The 16,163-nt window shown below is 44.5% G+C and overlaps 1 protein-coding gene across 1 annotated transcript; it reads right to left on the bottom strand.

The window, feature by feature from the left end:
• Window positions 1-834: 834 nt before the first annotated feature.
• Gzf1 (GDNF inducible zinc finger protein 1) lies at window positions 835-13,590 on the bottom strand. The gene is made up of 6 exons (XM_021192839.1): window positions 13,499-13,590; window positions 9,754-11,131; window positions 7,565-7,659; window positions 6,051-6,218; window positions 3,932-4,089; window positions 835-3,079 (listed from the first exon to the last, which is right to left on the bottom strand). The coding sequence occupies exons 2-6, from the start codon at window positions 11,112-11,114 to the stop codon at window positions 2,741-2,743; spliced, it is 2,121 nt and encodes a 706-aa protein (XP_021048498.1). The 5' UTR covers window positions 11,115-11,131; window positions 13,499-13,590; the 3' UTR covers window positions 835-2,740.
• Between the last annotated feature and the right edge of the window lie 2,573 nt (window positions 13,591-16,163).

The following is a 16,163-nucleotide window of genomic DNA, read 5'->3' as shown; positions in this document are numbered from 1 at the left end:
TGGAGGACCCTTGTTTAGTTCCTAGCACCATATGGTGGCTCACAGCTGTAACTCCAGTTCCAGGGGAACTGATGCCTCCTTTGGCACCAAGCATGCATGTTGTACACAGACATAAAAACATGCAGTGAAAAGTCCCATGCACATAAAATCTTTAGAAAGTTAAATTATAATCTACACTTCCGATTAGATAATTACCAACAGCAAAAATCTAAAGGTTCAAATTCCTGGCCCATTTTTTAAACTGCTACAGAAAGCCTTGATAAAGCCAAAGACTATAAAGCTCTCCTGTGTTTGAACTATGTTGTGACACAAAATGGTTGGAATGGCACCAGGTCGCCTCTTCAGTAACCCTATGGATGCTCTGAGAGTAATATGCTGTCACAGCACATTTGGAACAAACTCACTAAAGGCAGTCTTGATTTCTCACAGCATACAACTATTTAGATTAGAAATATGAGAGGTACCACAAAGTACCTAGGGCTTATGTCCCTAAAGCTCACCTTCCTCTATTGGGAAGAGATAAAATGTATATAGCCAAGTGTTCACTGATGTCTGCCGTGAATTTGCATTGCAGAAGGGCGAAGAGCCCTTATGCTATACACTGCCCAGATCAACACTGACCACTGTTGACACAGGCCATTCTCCTGTGTGTGCCACTGTTGATTTCAAGAATGTAAGTCATTCATCTATGGTGACTGTATAAATAGAAGATCCTGACTTGAAGTTTTAATGTTCATGCTATTTAAACAAATTAGACTAAAAGAATCTATTTCTATAGATCCTACCCTAAATTATAATGTAAATAAATTTAGAAGGACTTTTACAAAGCAGACATTTATTAGCACATTAAACAATTTTATTTAGAACTTCTAAAGAAACAAATTCAAGACAGTTCTTCCAGTAGGTAACAAAATAATCTATTGTTTAAATTCCTTCTCATCAAGATGACTTTATTCCATAACACAGTACATCAGCTGGGCAGGTTTTCTCTTACCAGATAAAATGGTCATGTGCCAATCACTAGTCTTTTGTGTTTTTGTCTGTAAACACAACTAGATTGCCAGGTCATAACCGAAATAATTCAGCCCTGAACTTTCAAGAGCAAGTGGGAAACATTACCAGCACCTGGAACACCTTTTGGTGGCCTCACCAGCTACCGAGGGTATTACCACAAAGTGAGCACTGGGTAAGAACTCTCAGTTTCTATCATAGTGTGATCTGTCTTCACCCTGAACATTAGGTGTCTTTCCCTTAAGAAACCAGAGTGTTCTCACAGCAAGTTAAGGAAAAGCAGAGAGGAAAGGCAACCAGAAAGCATAAGAATTCCCCCTTTAAGGCGCTCTTAAAATTAATGCTTAAGGGTCACAGGTGGCACAGGGTCCACATACCCATGGCCCTGCAACCATGTATCAGGAATAACAAGTACCATAAAATGCATTTTTCATATGAAATTTGTTGAACAATTATTAAATTCAGCATGAGAAAGCCAAAGGAACATTTGAAACAACATTCTTGGTTCCTTATGATCCACATGTTAAGGCATAGAAGTTGAGCATACCAAGGCTTCTGGTCCCCTCCAGATCAAGGGTTCTCACCCTTCCTACTGCTGTGACCCTTTGATACAGTTCCTCATGTTGTGGTGACTCCAACCATACAGTTATTTCCATTGCTACTTCATAACTAATTTTGCTACTGTTATGAATCATAATTAAATATCTTGGATTGTCTGATGGCTTAGGGCAACCTCTGTGAAAGGGTCACTGAGAGCCACTGCTCTAGATTCTTGAATTCTTCTAGAGAGGTGGATTTGTAGCAGTTACTAGTTTGTGTCATCTTCCACTATGAAAATGGGCGTTTTGGGAGCTCTAGACATTATAAAAAAGCCTAGCAAAAGTAGTCAAGACTTGCCAGGCTCACTCACCATGCTGTTTGTGAAAATGTGCCTAGCTAAATGCTCTTGACACCAAGGCTTCATTTCTCACACTTCTGAAGAGAGACAACTGTCTGCTGGATTCTTTGGTAGGACAGCTTTGACTTAATCTGATTTAGGGAACAAAATTGAACAGCTCATCCCCAGACTGAATGTTATAACAGACTCCTTACCTGCACACATGCTAAAGTACTACACTGAACATGTTCCACCTGCCATTCATCATTTTGTGCCTACAAAAAGGGGGTTGGAGAGAAACGAATGGAATCATCTACTTCTTCAACCCCATTCTAGGGTCCCCAGAATAATCTTATTTGCTTTTATCTCAGGAAGAACCAGCTAAAAATAAGTGGCCCCAGTTCTACTTTAACTTTGTAGAAAAATGCCCTAAAGGGACCAGAGTGAAGTAAACACACATGGAAGTATAAGGCAGGGCGAGACCAGGAGACCACAAACAGCACTTTCCCGAGCTGGGTCAATGCTATGTACTCTATGATTAAGACAAGCAGTGGTTTAGACATCAAGAGAATCAAGCATTAGTGTGATTGACATGTACGGCTACACCAGGGTTAAATGAGCTATGCTAACTGCCATGTTTGCTGATGAAATGTAACTGAGATAGATCATGCAGATCAGAATGTTAACAGGAAAGTTTCAAGTGTGATTCAGACGTGCAAGGTCATGGAAGTCTGGAGAAATCTGCAAGGCCAGTCTTGCCTACATTTTTGCACAGACAACTTTTTCCTCAGCCCCTGGCATCACCTGGAATACAGCAATTAAACAGACTGCTTGGCACACAACTTCAAGTTCTCACTCCATATTGGTCAACGAGGGAAGGTGTGCAGGCATGGAAACTGTCTGTGGAGTGAGCTCACCAAGTGCACTGATGGAAGTGGTAAGCAGAGTGTCCTGAGACACCACTGCTTTGCAAGCAGCATCTGTAGAACTGTTCTGCCCAGCAGGCACATTGCCTTGGACTTCCAATAAGTTGTTAAAATGGCTATTTTCACCAAAAGATAGTAATCTATCTGAAAGTTTGGGTGACGCATATTCATCATCAGGTTGTTCTGTCTTGTGCCCTTCATCATTCTTGGGTGAGCCATCTACAATGACAAGGAAAGATTTCCACGGCGTATTCTTATCATGTATCTACAGAGAAAACAAAACAAGAGTCACTGCATGTGGGGGCTGGAGAGATGGCTCGGTGGTTAAGAGCACTGACTGCTCTTCCAGAGGTCCTGAGTTCAATTCCCAGCAACCACATGGAGGCTCACAACCACCTGTAATGGGATCTGATGCCTTCTTCTGGTGTCTCTGAAGACAGCTACAGTGTACTCACAAGAAAGAAAGAAAGAAAGAGAGAGAGAGAGAGAGAGAGAGAGAGAGAGAGAGAGAGAGAGAGAGAGAGAGAGAGAGAGAGAGAGAGAGAGAGAAAGAAAAAAGAAAAGAAAGAAAGAAAGAAAGAAAGAAAGAAAGAGAGAGAGAAAGAGAGAGAGAGAGAGAGAGAGAGAGAGAGAGAGAGAGAGAGAAAGAAAAAAGAAAGAAAAGAGAGTCACTGCATATGTATCTGTTTCCCAACTTACAGATACTCACTAATAACACATGCAAATTTTAAAACAATAGGCTCTCTTTAGGGCCAGAAACTGGCACACAACCACTAAAAAAAACCCATAACTGTAGCACATGGAAGGCAGAGATGGAAGGTCATAAGTCCAAGGTCAGCCTGGAAAACAGCTGGACTGTTTATCAATCAAAAAGTTAATATTAAAAAACAAAACAAAAGATCTGCCTGACTTTGAAATCTGTGCACTGATTACCAAGTCTCTGCCCTCTTCAGCAGCTACTGCTTGGAAGTGTTTAGCATAGGTTTGGCCATAGGGGTCCTTCACCTTATTGGCTAGATGTCACTTCAGGAGACCCGAAGAGAGAACCTGATACCACCTCTGACCCTATAGACTGACCAGAAGAGCTTTGTGTTCAAGCAGGCTACCCATCACTTACTGAGGTGTGCCTCCGGAGAGTAGACTTGTCAGTAAAAGTCCGTCCACACGCATTACACATGTATGGCTTCTCCCCAGTGTGGATGCGATGGTGGCGCTGGAGGGCATTTACCTGGGTGAACTGCTTCCCACACTGGTCACAACAATAAGGCCGCTCTCCTGAACAAAGAAAAAAGGAAACTATTAAATGGCATCTTCAGTCTCCTTTTAACTCTGGATACATATCTGTACACCCTGGCTAATCTGAACACTCAGCACAAGGGAAGTTACATCACCATGACTCAAGGACTACTTGGCAGAGGCACCAGTTTACTATACTGTAATCCCAAGAGCTTACAACTCTAACAGAAGTAGGTCAGTTCTGTGTGCGCAGCCGACACTGCATTGATGAAATACAAACCTACTATCCGCTGTAATGGACTGCCCTAAATCAAAATGCTTCAGTGTGTGCACATATGTTCACTAACATTCTTTAACCCTGTGCAATATCTGAGAGATGTGGATCATACAAGCATCCATACTCAAGCTGTCAGGCCACAGGAAGCTATGTGCCCTTTCAATAAACCCCATGCTGCAAACACTGTCCCCCACTTGCATATTAAAATGTTCTCACTTTCACTTTATCAGAAACAGAAACGGCCTACAAGGCAGCTCAGGAAGTAAATGCACCTGCCACCAAGCCTGAGGATCTGAATTTAATCTCCAGGACCCACATGAGGAGAGGCAAGAACCAACTCCCACAGGTTGTCCTCTGGCCTCCATACACGTCAGGGCACTTAAATCACCCATACTCATACACACACACAATAAACTTAATTAATTAAAATATATGTAATTAGCCTGGCAGTAGTGGTGTAAGCCTTTAATTCCAGTTCCTGAGCAGCAGGGGAGGGGGGATCTCTGAGTTCAAGGTCATTCTGGTCTACAGAATAAGTTGCAGGACAGTCAGGGCTACATAAACCCTGTCTCAAAAAACAAACAAACAAACAACTATAAATAAAGGAAGCCAGAGAGAGAGAAAAAGAAAGAAGGAAAGGAAGGAAGGAAGGAAGGAAGGAAGGAAGGAAGGAAGGAAGGAAGGAAGGAAGGAAGGAAGGCAGGCAGGCAGGCACACTAGATTAGATAGATAGATAGATAGATAGATAGATAGATAGATAGATAGATAGATAGATAGATAGATAGATACGTACATACATACACACACACACACACACACACACACACACACACACACACACACACACACAGAGAGAGAGAGAGAGAGAAAGCCAGACCAGTAACCCTAGCACTTGGGTATAGAAAGGAGAATCAGGAATTAAAGGTCATCCTGGGCTACATAGCAACTTCAAGGGCTATAAGAAAATCTATCTCAAAAAAGAAAACATAAAAATAGGGTTCCACAAATTAATGTAGTGGTACAGCATTCAGACAACACGTACAAGTTTAATCAACGGCCCCAGAGTGGGTAAAGAGGTTTAAAAATACTACTATAACAAAATTTGGCAAGTTTTTGTTCATAAAGCTTCTAATTCAGAAGGAATGAATTTGAAATGTGCTTCAAAGGGTCACGTTCTTTTTTTTTTTTTTAAAGATTTATTTATTTATTATATGTAAGTACACTGTAGCTGTCTTCAGACACTCCAGAAGAGGGCTCCAGATCTTGTTACAGATGGTTGTGAGCCACCATGTGGTTGCTGGGATTTGAACTCAGGACCTTCAGAAGAGCAGTCGGGTGCTCTTACCCTCTGAGCCATCTCACCAGCCCCCAAAGGGTCACATTCTTAATGCTCAAGCTGCTCACTATTTTGAAGGCTGTGGGATCTCTATGGAACTGGCTACCTCCTGATGGCTTGGAAGTAGGATAAGATCATACCACACCTGCTTCCTGCTAGCCTTCTCTGGTTTAGCATAATGTGAGGAGCCTTCCTACATTTCTGCTGCCATGAATCTGGCCATGCTTTCTCTATCCTGAGAAAATCAACCCTGGAAAGCTCTGGGCCACAGTATTATGGCCACAGTCACACCAAAGCAACATTGTCTAAGTGCCTTTCTAATAAATCTAACCCTTGTGAACGATTTTCCTTGCCAGACTGAACTTTCTTCTGGTACTATGCACATACCCGTGTGGACTTTAATATGCTGGTATAGGGAATTGCGCTGAGCAAAGGTCCGCAAGCACACTTCACATTTAAAGGGCTTCGATCCAGTGTGGATTCTGTTATGATGCTTTAAGTACTCCTTAGAAGCAAAACTCTTGCCACATGTCTCACACATAAAAGGCCTTTCACCTACAGAAAAAGATAAGACAAAAATACCAACAGAGGCATTAAAACAACCAGATGAGGAAGAGCTAGTCTTCTCTTTATACCTTGGCAAGCAGCAGCTAACACATCCTAACCAAACATCAAACACCCTTCTCTTGTTACTTGCTAAAAGTGGGACTATCCTGGGAAATCCAAACAGCATTCCACTGGACAAGAATCAATGGTTACTGTTCAGCCAGCTAAGATTAAGAAATTCAGTTACTGCAAATAAGAAAATTTTACAACTTTGGGGGTCTGTTGGATTATTCTCAAACAACCATTTCTGTAGTTCTTTATGAGAATAAAAGTCCCTCTGTTAAAATGAGGGGAAGTTCACAATGGATTATCAAGTAGCTTCTAGGCTAGTGACACCAGTCGACATGACTGGACTGCATGGCAATTGCAATGCCTCACTTTTTGTTGTTTTAGTTCTTATACCATCAGCTGGTGTGCCCCCAATTTTACAAACATTAAAACATTGGCTTCCATAAAGTTTTAATACATTAATAATCATATACCAACTCTAAATCTATGGTGTGACACTGCCTCCCCCACAGCTTCTGATGGAGTTTTGCATTCCAGTAACAAATGGTCCACGCCTACTTCGTCTGGACTGTGCTTGACCTGAGGCCTGTGTTGAGTGCTTACAGGTAAAAGTGTAAGCAAAGAAGAGCTGGGTGAGGGGATATAGTACAAAGTGACAGACCAGGCTCTTTGTCCTGCATACAGGAGTTCAAGGCTGAACCAGAATAAAAACAACTTTCCCACTCATGGTAAACTATCACAAGATTTTTAGAAATAGAGTTAATATCTTATCTAAATATGATTATCAGGTAAGTATTTGCTCCTTGTTTCTGTCCAGGTTTTCAACAGTTGGCACTGTGAGCATTCATGTGCCCATGCAATTCAAGAGTCCTTCCTCTGAAGAGCTGTATCTTGAGCTGGGGCATGGATTTCCAGCCTATGGAAACACTTCCTTGTGGTTTGCCCATTATGTTGCTCCTAATTCTGTTATTAAACATATTAAGAAGAGAGCTGATTACACAGCTTTTCTCTGATATCAGATAATTCTTTAGGACAGACTCCTGAAAATGGACTTCGGAGTACAACTCTTAAGACCTGTGTGCTCCATTTTAGTGCCTAGTGACACAGACCATGTACAGCAGCACTGCAGGCAGCAGGTCTATCTGTAATCCTCTCTGACTCGATGGAAAAGCTGAAGCCTAGCTGTAACCTGCAATGCTGTGGTGGATGCCAACTTCTAACTAAGCAACTGCAGTTTTCTTCTCTAGCTAGGAAAGACAGTCAATCACAAGAGTGTGGGTATTTACCTGTGTGGCACCTTTTATGATAAATCAGCATGTGGTTCTGAGTGAATCTTGCACCACATTCATCACAGACAAAAGGTCTTTCCCCTGTATGAACTCTGAAAGTACAACATTCAGATGGTAACTCAGGGTATATTTCAAAGGTCACTTTGCAATACAATTTCCAAATTCCTCTGTATTATGCAAAAACCATTTCCTCCAAGGGTGCTGAGAAAAATGATTAATGGAACAGATCAGAAGTTCACCATATGCCAAGCAATAGTGACACACACCTTTAATCCCAGCACTTGGGAGACAGGCAGACATGAAATCTCTAATTTCGAGGCCAGCCAGGTCTACAGAGCAAGTTCCAGAATGGCCAGGGCTGTATAGAAAAATACTCTGGCTCAGGGGCAAGGGTTTACCGTACATCCCAACACAAATGAAGATTCTGTGCAAGACCCAAGGATTGATATCTGTACTCAGTTCCATATACCAGAGTTGAACTTCCAACTTGAGAGCTCCTGCATCTCTCCTGGGCCTTATTTATGCTGTGAGGCACTGGAAGGCAGAGTATCACTAAATATTTGAAAAATTTCCTCATTTGAAACAGCCTTAGGAATTACTGTTGACAAAGTACCATGTGACCAAATATTTTACTGTCATTTCCTAACATGAACAATCAGTCTAAAGAGAAAAATCCGCTCTTACGTTGCTGAGACCCACACAGGAGCATTTCAGTTTCACAACTAGCATGATGTAGCAATCAGCCATGATCTACTGAGTGCTTCCTACACAAGTACTTTGAACTCAGACAAACTGAAAGACGACAACCACCATGCTCTCGCCCCCACGGTTTTGGAGGGCAAATACAGTAGAAATTTTAACTGCTTGTCTGGAATGAGAACATATACACTAAGAACTACAATGTGGCACATGCCTTTGATGCCAACACTTGAGAGGCAAAGACATAACCATCTCAGAAAATGTAAAGCAAGCATAAATGATACTGCTAAATTCCAGACCAACAAAGGACTACAAAGTGAGTCACTGTCTAAAACAGTGATTCTTTACCTTCCTAATGCTACAACCCTTTAAAAAATTCATGTTGTGGTGAGTCCCAACCATATTATTATTTTTGTAGCTACTTCATAACTGTACTTTTGCTAACTTTTATGAATTGTAATGTAAATATCTGATAATAAGGATATCTGATATGTGACCCCTATAAAAGGGTTCTTCAACCTCAAAGGGGTTACAACTCACAGGATGAGAACCCCTGGTCTAAAACAATGACAAAGAAAAAACTATAAGGAAATTTAAATATAAGAACTCACTATCCAAGCCACGTGGTGGTGGCGCACGCCTTTAATCCCAGCACTTGGGAGGCAGAGGCAGGTAAATTCTGAGTTCAAGGTCAGCTGAGTCTACAAAGTCAGTTCCAGGACAGCCAGGGCTACACAGAGAAACCCTGTCTCGAGGAAAAAAAAAAAAAAAGTTAGAAAGTGTGGTCTGGGGCTGGTGAGATGGCTCAGTGGGTAAGAACACCCGACTGCTCTTATGAAGGTCCTGAGTTCAAATCCCAGTAACCACATGGTGGCTCATAACCATCCATAACAAGATCTGACTCCCTCTTCTGGAGTGTCTGAAGACGGCTACAGTGTACTTACATATAATAAATAAATAAATCTTAAAAAAAAAAAAAGAAAGTGTGGTCTGATTTCTTAGATCTTAATTCTTAGATCCACCATTAAATGGCACTTTCCAAGCCTGGAGAACTAGAAGACCACTGGGGAAGTGTCCTACATCACTACATACATTTCATAGAACTTCAATAGAACTGAGTGAAGAAAAAGCCCAGCTTTTGCTTAAGTACAGAGTGCCTTGAGACCTTAGGCCACCACGAGACATACAGCACCCAGAATTCTGGATGACTCTGCTGTGTCCTGGCCTCTATTCATGGGAGGAGGGGCCAAAGGTTCTCTGAGAAGTTGAAGAGCCACTTCCCTTACTTCCTCCTCCAAAGAGGATTAAAAATTGCCTCAATTTCCCAAGTCCTAGATGGCACCAGTGGAGAAATGAAGATATACAGTGACAGACATGTTGGTTCAAGTCCTAAAACCATCTCCAACTGCATGTTAGCACTTGGGAACCCGCATCCCTGCATGCAGGCCAGCCCTGCTCCACATAGCAACATTCCCAGGTAGCCGCACCTCAGGTGGGTCTTAAGCGCTGAGGGCTGTGAGAACTTGGCATCACACTTGGTACAGCCATAGGGCTTGTCGCCCGTGTGTGTGCGCTCGTGCAGCCGCAGAGCAGTCTTGGAGCTCAGGCCTTTGCCACACTGGCCACAGCGGTGCCGCTCGCCACCACCCTCATGCACCTGCAGCACATGCCGTTTCACATCTTTCTTGCGCTTGAACTTCTTGGCACACATTTCACATGGGAAGTGGCGCTCGCTGCTGTGCACATGGCGCTGATGGCTCTTCAGGTTGCAGCGGTTGGCAAAGGTCTGGCCACAAGTGTCACATCGGTACACCACTTCGGTGGCCACACCATGGTGGTACCTGATATGTTTCAGGAAACTCTTCTCGTACAGGAAGGCTTTGTCACAGACTGTGCACTGGAAGTTACTCTTTTTCTTCTCCTCCCCATCCTTTCCTTCTTCCTCTTCCTTCTCCCCCTCCACTTTCTGCAGGCTTTCCTCCAGTTCTACCCTAGCAGGGCAAGCCTCACTTTTGGAAGCTGGCTCGGTCTCCATCCTCTCATTGTCTGGGCTTTGGTCCTGAGGACACTTGTCATTCTCTGCGGCTTCCTCAGCACTTTTCTGCTGTTCTCGGAGCCTTCTTGTATATTTCTTTTTAGGGATTTCCACAAACACCTTTTTTCCAGCCAGCCTCCCACTTGCTCTTCTGATTTTAGGGAAGGGAGGAGGCTTGGCCACATCTTTCTTCTTGTCCAGTTTCTCCTTACACTTCTTGGACGGCGTTTCTGGTGAGAGCCCATTGCCCAAACTCTCTATTGGGTAGTCGGAGGAATCTACAAGGCCATTGGAGTGAGCATCCTCCCCTGGTACACTTGCTTTGGAGCTGGGGGTCACACTCACCTGGGGGCCACTGCTGGCCTCCACCTCCTGAGACTCAGAGAAATTCTGCAATTCCAAAAGCACAGACTCCAGCATCTGCTTCTTTAGCTGCAAGCATGTTTCAGATAGGTCCAAACACTTTAGCTTCTCAGCCACCTCTAGCATCTGCTGCACACGGTCTTCTTCTACCCGCACTCTGGCAGTATAGACAAACTCCAGAAACGAAGCAAAGTCAACAGCCTGAACGTCATTCAAGTAAACATTAGTCCTGGTTCCATCTGTACTCTTCTCGTTCAGAAACACCTCCTTAAAGAACTTGCTGGTGGCCGCCAGCACTGCTTTATGGGCCATGAAGTCTTCACGGACACCCTGGTTCTCTATGCTAACAGTGACATCACACAGGTGGCCCAGAAGGCGGAGCTCATGCATCTCATGCAGAAGGTTGAAGGGGGAAGATTTGGATTCCAGCAAAACTGTGCCACTTTCCATCTTCCTGCTAAAAGCAGCTTTGAAAACAAAATCACGAATCAATTAGCTCATGAATGAAGACTAAAGAAAAGAAAGGGCTTGAAATTATGAGAGTTACATTAGTTCTTAAGAATATAAACAGTAATTAACAAACTCAACTTTTCTCATGGAAAGATTCAAATCACTGCTGGATGTGGTGGCATGTATCTATAACCAACACTGCCAGGTACCATCCCAGCACTTAGAAGGTAGAGACAGGAAGACAGGAGTTCAAAACCAATCTTGGCAACTTAGAGGCCAGCCGGAACTATATGAGACCTTATCTCAAAACAACAACAACCAAAACACAAAGATAGGGTGGAAGAGTTGGCTCAGCAGCTAAGAAAAGCACATGCTGTTCTTGCAGAAAACCCAAGTTTAATCCCAGCACCCACACTGGGTGACTCACAACTGCCTCTAACTCCAGTTCTAGGGGATCTGAGAAGTCAGATCCTGCATTCACTTGCACATAGCCTAACAAAGAAATGTACATATTATTAAAAATAAAATGAATCTTTAAAAAAAACCCACATATAGAACACAGAGTCCAATTACACTTCACTTCTTATCAGTTTCTAAAGTTCCAGAAAGGCTTTCATGAGAAATAGTCTCATGAAAACAATACTGGCAAGCCTTCCCTCAGTGATGAGCACAAATCATTAGTTCACCTTTAGTGAAACTCATTAAGGCAGTAATTTGCTTATCAAAGTTATTTTCTAATCGACTCAAAGACATAGTCCACATAGGAAAATTTACATCTAGTTTTTTTGAGCAAGAAATAGTTATTTGATAATCACTTTTACCACTGAAAACAGTACTTCCTAGAAAAATAGCTCAAAACCCATCCTCATTTGCAATGTCCTTAAACACCAGGTAAACTGAGCTGCTCTCCTGAAATAATTCAAGTTCCAAAGCTTTTACAAACTGTGTTATTTTGATCAAGTGGGAAGCTTCTCTCAACATTCACTTCTTCCTCTTGAAGCCCCAGCTGTTCTGAGCCTATATGGAATACAACATAGCAAACACTTTCAACTTGTCTGACCTTTGCTGGTTCGTGGTGGGCTTCCTACACATCTGTAAAGGACATCACATCTTACGGGTAACAAGCCAGTAAGATTAGCTGGCTGATGGGCATCTTGAACCTGAGCCTCATGCCCCTGTTTTGGTTCAACTATTCTGTCTTGTCAACATTCTCCTCAACCCCAGCTTCACCAAATGAAAGGTGATTCCCCTGCAGTTACCATATCCCCCAAGATTCCTGTCCTGGATTCCAAAATGCTAGCCCAACTTCCTGTCTTCTGCTTTGTGGCCTCTTCTCAGAGTCCTCTGTCCCTGAATCTAACTTCCTTTTCCAGGTTCACGTGGGTTTCCAAGTCTCCACCCTCCAGAGCACCCCTAGATCTCCTTCACCAGACCCTAGACATCACCTTGGATTCCATATGTCTACCAGGATCTGCCATTGCCTCTCCATTTCAATCAAGAGACCACAAACCCAAAATCTCCAGTCTCAAACACAGAAAAGACGCCTAGGGAGTGCAATTGTAAATTTGGCACCTGTGGAATGTCATGCTGACTAAAGGGGACTCTACAGGAAACCCTATAGAGGAAGCTTAAATAAAGGAAATACTGGTATGAGAGCGAGAAGAGGCAAGTACTCATGGGCCAATGCTCTTCAGAATCCCCGGTCCCAGCCTGAAGACTAAAGCTGAAGACCCCTCTTGGCCAGCTTGATTTCCTAACACCTCGTCCTGGTCCCTCAAGGGAAATTGAAGTTCTTCCAGGAGATCTGGCAGCGACTTCACCATCAGCCAAGAAGGCCCTGAGCAGATTTCCCTGTTTACCTCCCCTGGGGGGCAGACACCGGTCATAGCAAGCGGCTATTTGAGGTCTAGTGACAGCTGTGTTCCACTGTAACTCATTGGCATTCGGCCATCTCTGGGTGGGCCTAGCCTCCTCACCAAGGTCGCCTAGTAGTCCTGGGGTCGGGACTCCCAGGCCAGGCCTCCAGGAGACGCTGTTCTCCGCAGCCTGCTCACCCTAGAGGGATCCTGGCTCTCAGGCAGGGAATAAAGGCCGGTGTCTGTGGCCTCTCTTGACTGCACCACCTCTGACCCCACCTAGGCTACCCCGAGTCCCGGACCACCGACGGTCTTCCAAAGCCGCAGGGAGAATGAACTCTGGCGGCAAGGACCAGCCCTTCCTCCGGCCTCCAGAGCCGAAAGAGTCCAGTCTGCCTGGTCATTTCGGCCGGTCCCGCCGCACCCCCGTACTCCCCGTCCCGAGCCTACATCCCTCACAGGCCGCCACTCCAAGGGACAGAAGACAGAGGACAGCCTAGAAGACGAACCAGTCGGCAACACGCTCACCTCTCAGCCAGTGTGCCTCCACGGACCCGTACCCTGGCCCAGGCCAGCAGGGACAGCGGACCGCAGGGTCCGCGGATTGGTCGCCACGAGCGCGCCCCGCCCCCTAGTGGGCCCCGCCCCCCGTAGGCTAGGAAGGCGCTGCGCGCGCAACTCCAGCTGCAAAGGCGGTTCCGGCCGTTGGGTTACGTGATCTTACGTGAGTTTGAGCAGGGCGACTAGCTAGCCGGGATTTACCACCAGCGGCTATCCAAGGCCGCGCCTGCGCAGGACACAGCAGTGGTTGGGGGCGGAGCTATTTGACAAGGTTGGGTCGAACTCCAGCTGCCTGCGCAGCTAGGCTTGGGTCAGCAGGTTGCTGGAAGCTGGATTTTTCTAGCTCTCCCGGGTGCCGCGGTAGGCCGAGTCTTGGCGTAGGGCACGGCCGAGGTGGGATGGGAAGGCTGGCGCAGCTTTGTATTCCTTGAATCATTCCACTCTAAATCCCACTCATGATCTTAATTAAAACCTGGTCATTAGAAAATCCTGCTTGACATTTCCAGTTCCCAGTAAATGTTGATCATGCTTCCACCTACTGCTAAAGCTTTACATAGTCGCCTCTCTACTACCACCAGCCAGCTAGACCTCTTCTTGCTGAGAATAGAATGTCTCGCCAGGCCTGGTGGCGCACGCCTTTAATCCCAGCACTCGGGAGGCAGAGGCAGGCGGATTTCTGAGTTCGAGGCCAGCCTGGTCTACAGAGTGAGCAGAGTGAGTTCCAGGACAGCCAGGGCTNNACAGAGAAACCCTGTCTCGAAAAACCAAAAAAAAAAAAAAAAAAAAAAAAGTCTCTGGTCACCTCTTTCGTTGAGCATTTAGTTTTGCCAAACAGTGCTTTTTCCTCCCTTTGAAATATATCTAATCCTCTAGAAAACTAACTGGCCTCTGTCTGCATAGAGACCGTGTCTTTCTCTCGGGTAGAAGCCGGCTATTTCAAGTAGAAATGCCCACGAGACTGATTGCTCCTTCAACTTCCCAAATGCCTTGTTCTTTTAACTAGCTCCTGCTGCAAAGAGGCGATCTAGCCCACTGAATTAAGCCAATTACCTGAAATAAAAGTTGTTACAAGATGCCACGTGATCTCAGCACCATCCAGTTAAAAGGAGGTGCAGGGCTCTGATTGCGCTAGTACGGATTCAATTTTTTGTGTCCCTACATTAAATCCCTTTTTATGTCTTTTTAAAAGTTTGATTTACAACTGAAAGTTTATAGATGTACTGATATGATCTATTTTATAAAAGTGGTACTTCCTTCTAATAAAGTATTCAAACTAAAAAAAAAAAAGTTGTTACAAGATGAAGTTAGTTTAAACTATGTATGACGTATGACTTCAATATATATTGAAGATTATATCTTGGAATATACTTTAATGTGTGTGTTAAGCCATAAACTGCTTTGCTACACAGAAGAATGAAATCTCGATTTACAACCCAGTTTGGAACATAAGTAAAACCATTTTGTGTGATTTGAAATATGTAATGCTTGCAAGATGTGCAACCACATGGCAGCTCCCATGAGCCAAGCAGGCTTCGATATGCTGATGAACCAACCCTGAGCTGGGAGTCCCTTAATCTTTATAATAGCATGGTATTATAGGGAATGTTTGTGTGAATAAACAGAGCATATTCAAAAGGTAAATCTATGTGTAAGTAAAATGAGTCAGAAGTATTTAAACTCCAGCTCAACAGGCTGAGACTGCTTTATTGGACCAGCAAGGGGCCCCGACATTTCTGTGAGATGATAATTGAGTGCATTTAGTGGGGCTGGTGGAAAGGTACAGATTGTCGTTCCTAAGCAGGGAAGTGGGGGTGGGGGTGGGGAGGCGATCACCTTAGGAGTTGCCCTGGCAACCGCACCTCCTCTTCTGTCTCCCCCTACTGGCTTTTGGGAGATGTCACCTCAGCCAAAGCCGCCTGAGGCCTGAACAGTCTTCCCATCCAGATCCATGGGCCAAGTGCAGAAAAGGGGTGTGGAAAAAAGCCACCAATCCCTGGGCAGGAAAACCCACCAATCGCCGAGCTCCCCAAACCCAGGACTTGAAATCCCGGTAATCCTGACCCCGGAAATCTCTGCCCTGAAAAGCTCCTCCCCTAAGAAATCCGGTATAACAGCTCCCCACCCCCACCCCCATCTATGATTCAGCTCACTGTTGTTGCTTCTCCCTGGAGCAGAGGCAGCCTTACTCCTGGAGTGTTCCAATGAAATCTATGTGAGGTTTGCTGTGCAGTGAGCTGTAACACTTTCCCTAGAACAGAGAACAGACATCTGTTACACTCCCAGTTTCCCCAGCAGAGCAGGCTGTGACATTTCTGTAGGGCAAGTTTTTCACTTCAGAGCTGCAACACTTACATATATCTACACACATCAGTGGGTAGCTACCAGGCTAAAGTGCCTGGCCAACTAGGGCTAAGGCCCAACCAAAAGAAGGTTTTATTAGCTTACCTTAGGCATATGCATTTACATAGACTTTCATCCTTAAGTCTCTGTTGGGTTCTGGCCCCAGGTTACACTTGGAACAGTTTAACAGAGAAAGGAGACTGAAAGTCTGGCTGCTTGGGCAAATAGTAGAATGTTTCTGAATGGTTGTTACCCAGGGTCAGTACAGGGGACTTAATGATCGTTGTAATCT

Source organism: Mus pahari, chromosome 3 (assembly GCF_900095145.1).
Source record: "Mus pahari chromosome 3, PAHARI_EIJ_v1.1, whole genome shotgun sequence".
Classification (NCBI taxonomy): Eukaryota; Metazoa; Chordata; class Mammalia; order Rodentia; family Muridae; genus Mus; species Mus pahari.
Note: the sequence above shows the minus strand (reverse complement) of the source record. Positions and strands in the feature narration are given on the sequence as shown.